We start from the raw sequence: 6,006 nt of genomic DNA on the forward strand, positions 1-6,006 counted from the left end.
ATTACAGTGTCTGTTTAAAAGAAATAAACATCCACACCACTTTGGACAGGAAGTTATTGGGTAAGAGATGCCACTTCTGAGAAACTGGGATGGCCACAGGACTTAAGAAGTGATGGAGAGGTGCCTTTACTAAACTCAGATCAAAGCATTAAAAAAAAAAAATCTTATCCCTAATTTTGAATCAATTATACATAAGGTATTAAAAAAACATGAATGCAGAAAGAAAACAAAAAGGGATAGTTTCCAAGCAGACAGGGTGAAATAAGGGACATTCAATGGAGGTGGGAGTATTTTGCCCTGGGTCTATAGCAGGTAGCAAGTAAGGGATGGATCAGCACCCCAAACCTAACTGTATTCATCACTAGTTTTTAGGTAGTAGCTATATCATGAAAGTTTATTATGAGCTTTTGTACACCTTTGGCCAGATCCTCAACTGGTATAAACTGGCATATATCAGTTTGTAGCAGCTGATGATCTGGTCCATTGTGTTCTTACTAATTCCTTTTTCTCTTAACACTTTCTGAATAAGTATAATTGTCCTCATTTGGTTGTGACCACTGTTACTAGTTCAGCTAAAGTAAAGGTCATTGTTTCAAGAAATGAAACTGTTCTCATCGCCATCTAATACAGGAGTCCTACTGATGGGAAAAATCAGGTGTGAGGCAATGTCATGAGAATTTAATAAAAAGCATCATTACTTTAATTCTTTTGCACCAGGTTTCAGATTTTTTTTAAACATGTGGCTGGTCATTGAAAAAAGACATCTCAACCCTGCAAGTGCCAGAGAAATAAAGAAAAAACTCACTTTGATGGTCTTTCTTCCCCATACAGTTGCACTCAAGCAAGTCATGGGTAACACAGCTGGAATCTTCATGTAGTATAAAGAGGTTTCTAAGCTCCTCAGTGGAAAAATGAATATGTTCAGATGTCTTGGAAAGATCTACAACTGCCCCAGAAATATCTTGCTTGCTGATTTGTCTTTGATAAATCTTCTCTTCTATTGAGCCTGCATTGAAAGACAACTAATACATTAAGGTTAATTTTAGACTAGTTTTATAAAAGAAGATGAAAATTCCCTGATAATGGGATAATCTGGAAATGTTAACATAATATTTTCAGTTATTAAAGAGTATTTAGAACAAAGTAAAGCAACTGGTTACCCCTTTGCATCTATGAGAGATCTCCCTCTATTTTCAGTAACTGAGTCTAATGTAAATGTTTTCATGTCCTTTATAACAGATGTTTTACAAAATTCACTACTTTTTTACACTGTTAATAGCTCACATTTCCTCCCTCAAGGGTATGCTAGAATACCATTTACATTTATAATATTTCTGACCTGTAGTTAGCAGTCTGTAAATATGCACAGTATGTTTCTGACCATCTCTCCACACTCTGGCCATTGCCTGAAGAAAGTAAAATAGAAAAGATCTTAAAAGACCATTATACAAAAGAGATTTAGCCAAAATATGCATGTTCTTCTGAGCAAATGCCAAGCTCTGCTAGCTCATTAAAAGGAACAATATCAAAATAATACATTCCCACAAAGTTATCCTTGACTGTGTTACTATTATAATTTTAGGTACAGCCATTTTAAATATTTTTTAAATAAATTTGCTTTTTACCACTTATGCCAATTACTCATTGCATCACAAATACATATCCAGCACATGTCCGTGTAACACCAGATGCAGTATTTTGCAAGCTGAAGTATCTGGGGTTTATTTTACTAGGGCGTGTTTCTTGAAACACATCCCAAGTGACCGTGGTGAGCGGAATTTGGAACAAAGACAAAGCAAAATACCTAAGAGTTCCTTTCAGGGGTTAAAAAATTAATATACATGTACAAATGGAGGCCTAGCATTTAGAAGGGTTTTTTTAAAAATACAGAATTATTAAAATGTTCTTATGCCAACAAAAATAATCCCTAAAGCACTTCTGTAATAATTACAAGAATTGCACTAGTTTTCTTTTAACATCTGTTACCACTTGACTTCTTTCCTCTTTCTACACTATACTCAGGACGTCTCTTCAGCAGTATTTGCTATGTAGTCTGATCAGTAATTTGATTTCACTTTTGGAAAAAAAAATAGAGATGATGGAAGCCAGGGCCATGCAAGACATCCCTCCAGAGGGAAAACAGATCGATTCCTCTGTCCTGTATGCTCCCTGTTTGCCACAGTTAGGTGCTCTAAATTTATTTTACCTTGAATTTTCAAATTAGGCACCAGCAGCTCTGACTGCATGTTACAACACAAGGCACATACAACACACATAACAACTGAACTGTTCCCTGTCTATGACTGGGAACTAGTTCACAACTCTCACGGGTCAGAGGTGTTCACATGCACAGTGTCCTAGCATTCCAGGCAGAACAGTCACCTTTCAGGGGTTGAAGTGCTGTGGCTCAGGCACCAAAGGGTGGGAATAAGCACCTAACCCAGCATGCTTTACAATGAGCAAGGGGTGATGGGGAGGGAACAGAAGACGAGTGTTTGAACCCACGCTCCGAGAGCCCCACAGGATAGTCCCATGTTTTGGTTTCCCTTCTCTCCCAAACATGAGTTCACTAAAATTCAACAGCCTGCGCTGACAAGTAGTATGTTTACCTGACTTGGGGTAGGGGGGAAAGAAGGCAGTGGGGAAGAGAAATGAGTGCTTGGACCCATGTTTTTGGGTTCCCAGGGATTGAGGGGAATATGATAAGGGACCATGAGTAGAGATAGAGTAGGGAGGGAAGACATAGTTTCATTGTTTCTAGGGTCGGAACGGACCTGAGCAGATCATCGAGTCCAACCCCCTGCCATGGCAGGAAAGAGTACTGGGGTCAAACAACCCCAGCAAGGTGTACATCTAGCCTCCTCTTAAAGACCCCCAGGGTAGGAGCCAGCACCACGTCTCTTGGAAGCTGGTTCCAGATCCTAGCTGCCCTGACCTGAGGCTTCGGGAATGGTGTCTCGAGGCAGGCTTTGGCTTTCTTGACAATGACCCACACATCACAACAAGAGACATGCTCAGGTGAGATGGGCTCCACATTTCCCTTAAAGGTAAGTGTGTGTTTTCTTCTAGATTGGCGGATCTCCTCCGGCGGGCTTTAAACTAGGCTCGTTGGGGGAAGGGGAAGACAAGGGCAGAGGAGACATTGGACTGCCAGACCAAGCAACACCCACAAGTACAGCCCAGCCTAGGCCGATGAGTGGAACATATACACAGGTAAGCGACAGGAGCCAGGGTAATGCTGAAAGTAGGGGGCCAGTGCACACATCCACAGGAGGCCTCAAATGCCTCTACACAAACGCTCATAGTATGGGACACAAGCAGGAGGAACTTACCCTCCTGCTAGCTGACACCAACCCGGACTTAGTGGGGATCACTGAAACGTGGTGGGACCCAACACATGACTGGGCGGTGAATGTCAAGGGCTATAGTCTGTACAAGAGAGACGGGATAGGAAGGAACGGTGGGGACGTGGCACTCTACATTAAGGAGGGATACACATCCTCATCAATTAGCAAAGAATCAGACATAGCTGGTTGTTAAAAAGATAGCTTTTATAACCAAGCAGTACAAGGGAGCTCACTGAAAAATGTACTACCAAAAGGGTTGGGGGGGGAAGCATCAGTAGAGTTCTGGCTGCATACTGGAGTGGCTGGTTGCAAGGTGGGCTGGCAGGGGGGGCGAGGAGGAGAAAAGCAATGCAATGTGGGATGCCTGGGAGACCAACCAGACCTATGTCACAGAATGCTTTATGTCCACACGTAATATGTACCTGGTGCACAGTGCACCAGGTTCAAAATAGTAACTGATTTTCCAGGTACTCTTCTGAACCATTCACCAAAACTAGCCTAGGTATTATATACTTCCACACCCATATCTGATTAACATGGGTTCAAACCTGCAGGGATACTTTTGATAAAGGAATAGCGCTAACTTAAACAACTTGCCTTTCTCCACAAACATGAGCTTTCTTCCAATATTATCTTTGTCTAGATGCGTGTAGACTGATAGTCAATTACAGACCAGCAAGAGATTTAAGAATATTTTAGAAGCCACTTCCACATTAATCAAAACCCTATTTGGTCTACATCCCATCCCTGATATAAACAATTGTATCAAACCTGAATATCAGTAGCTGGATTCCAGTCGATATCATATAGAATTAAATGAGATGCACCAACAAGGTTCAGACCAACACCTCCAGCCTTTGAACTTAGCAAAAAAATAAACGCTGGAGAGAATTTATTATTAAAACTATCAACGATCTGTTGTCTCTGGGAGACAGGCGTTTGTCCATCAAGTCTGGTATAAGAGTATCCATAATGCTTGCACATCTCTTGTAATATATTCAGTGTCTGAGTGTAATTAGACACCAGCACAACTCTGTCAAACAGAGAAACAAAGAACTTAGTTGCACACAAGCAGCAGAAGGTAATAAAACTATAATATTTTTATTTATTGCAGGCAACTAAAAAAAATAAAACTACAAGTCAAATTTGAAAGCACTGTCTTTCCAGCAGGACTCTGCTTAATGTACAAATTGAAGGGGTTTACTTATTTAATTTAGATTTAGATTTCCATTTATACAAAATAGGTCTGCTAAGGAACTACATATTTCTAAACAAGGTGCTATCATAACTATTAAATAATAACTTTGGCTTCACTTAAACAAAAAGCTGCTATGAATATTTTCACAGAACCTGAGAGAATTCCAACAAGATAAACTACTGATAGGCCAAACGGAGGTCTATTTTAAGCCAATGTTGCTTCCCCAAACTTTGGGGTTTGCATAACATGAAACAAGAGAAAGAGAAGGGCAAAAGACATTTCATAGTTGCAGGTATTATCACAATTTTTGGTAATTTTGGTCTTTTGGTCCTTTGAACTACTGACTGTGCAGTTACCTGCACTATATCACTGAACTTTTTTTATGCACTGTAACTCCATTAACACCTTGGTAGGTAAAAAGATACAGAGCTTTAGTGCACTTCAGGTGCTGCATGATGACTGCCCACGTGCATACTCTTAGCCAGCAGTAGATGAATGCTAACTGCAGTTAGATTAATTGGCTGTGCCTCTCAGTAGAGCTACTTAGCTCAGGTACAGTGCCGTGCAAATGTGGCTACCCTGCTCCACATTCAGGACACAGCACAGAAAATCATGTGGTGTTCTTCAGCATGGCACCACATGGTACAGTGAGAGGTGTCAACATGCCAATCAAGGGAAAAGCTACTGTTGTTTAAGCTTTCAGCTGCTGCAAGGTAAGAGATTTCACATGAGGCAGTTACTATGAAGTACATGATACATGGTAAAGGTGCACTCATTTTTACTCTACCATAAATTATCTGCATGTCTACACCCTCCATCTCAGAAATCTGTAAATGCAGAATGTTTCTTTCTCTTTAACTCCTGGGAAGGACTGTACTGAGTAAGGGAAACAGCCAGTCTAACATCAGCCACAAAAAATATTAACCATATGGAGCATTTCATTGCCAGCTCTGCCTGAAGGGCACAGAATGAATGGAACTTAAATTATAAAAAAAAAAAATGCTTAATATTAAATCTAAAAACAATGAGATATAAGGGATGTATTGTAGGGAAAAAGCCAGTAAGGGGTCCAAGACTACATATGTCATTAGTGGAAATGTATCTGTAACAAATTATGCATTCAAGAATTCTGCTGTGACAGGATGGCGTTAAGTGAAACCACACTGGACTCTGGGCTTGACAAACCACTCCAATTCACACCTGGCTTTTATTCTTCAGTAGGAAAGATATTCTGAAGTAGGATAAATACAGTGTAAAAGATATGAATCTGGAGCAACATACAGAAAATACAATTAAATGCTGGTGAATGCAGAGTAAAGCATAGCTAAGGGACAACTGTTTTCTTAAAATATTACAAAATAGCCCTGAATGTATACAGGAAGAGTCAAAGTTGCTCACTCTGAGTTGTCATTCAGCAACAGGAGACAACTATCTCCCTTAGAACCAAAATGATGGGGTGGT

At 40.2% G+C, this 6,006-nt stretch overlaps 1 protein-coding gene across 1 annotated transcript in view; it reads right to left on the minus strand.

Moving 5' to 3' along the window:
* RAD54B (RAD54 homolog B (S. cerevisiae)) overlaps nt 1-6,006 on the minus strand; it is a 190,549-nt gene that overhangs the window by 7,171 nt on the left and 177,372 nt on the right. The window contains exons 13-15 of the mRNA XM_019527934.1: nt 4,119-4,380; nt 1,340-1,406; nt 806-1,006 (exon numbers count right to left, since the gene is read on the minus strand). Of these exons, the coding sequence (XP_019383479.1) occupies nt 806-1,006; nt 1,340-1,406; nt 4,119-4,380 (530 nt within the window). The remainder of the gene's footprint in view (nt 1-805; nt 1,007-1,339; nt 1,407-4,118; nt 4,381-6,006) is intronic.

The sequence above is a fragment of the Gavialis gangeticus genome, unplaced genomic scaffold (assembly GCF_001723915.1).
Source record: "Gavialis gangeticus isolate Ggan-Ray unplaced genomic scaffold, GavGan_comp1, whole genome shotgun sequence".
NCBI lineage: Eukaryota > Metazoa > Chordata > Crocodylia > Gavialidae > Gavialis > Gavialis gangeticus.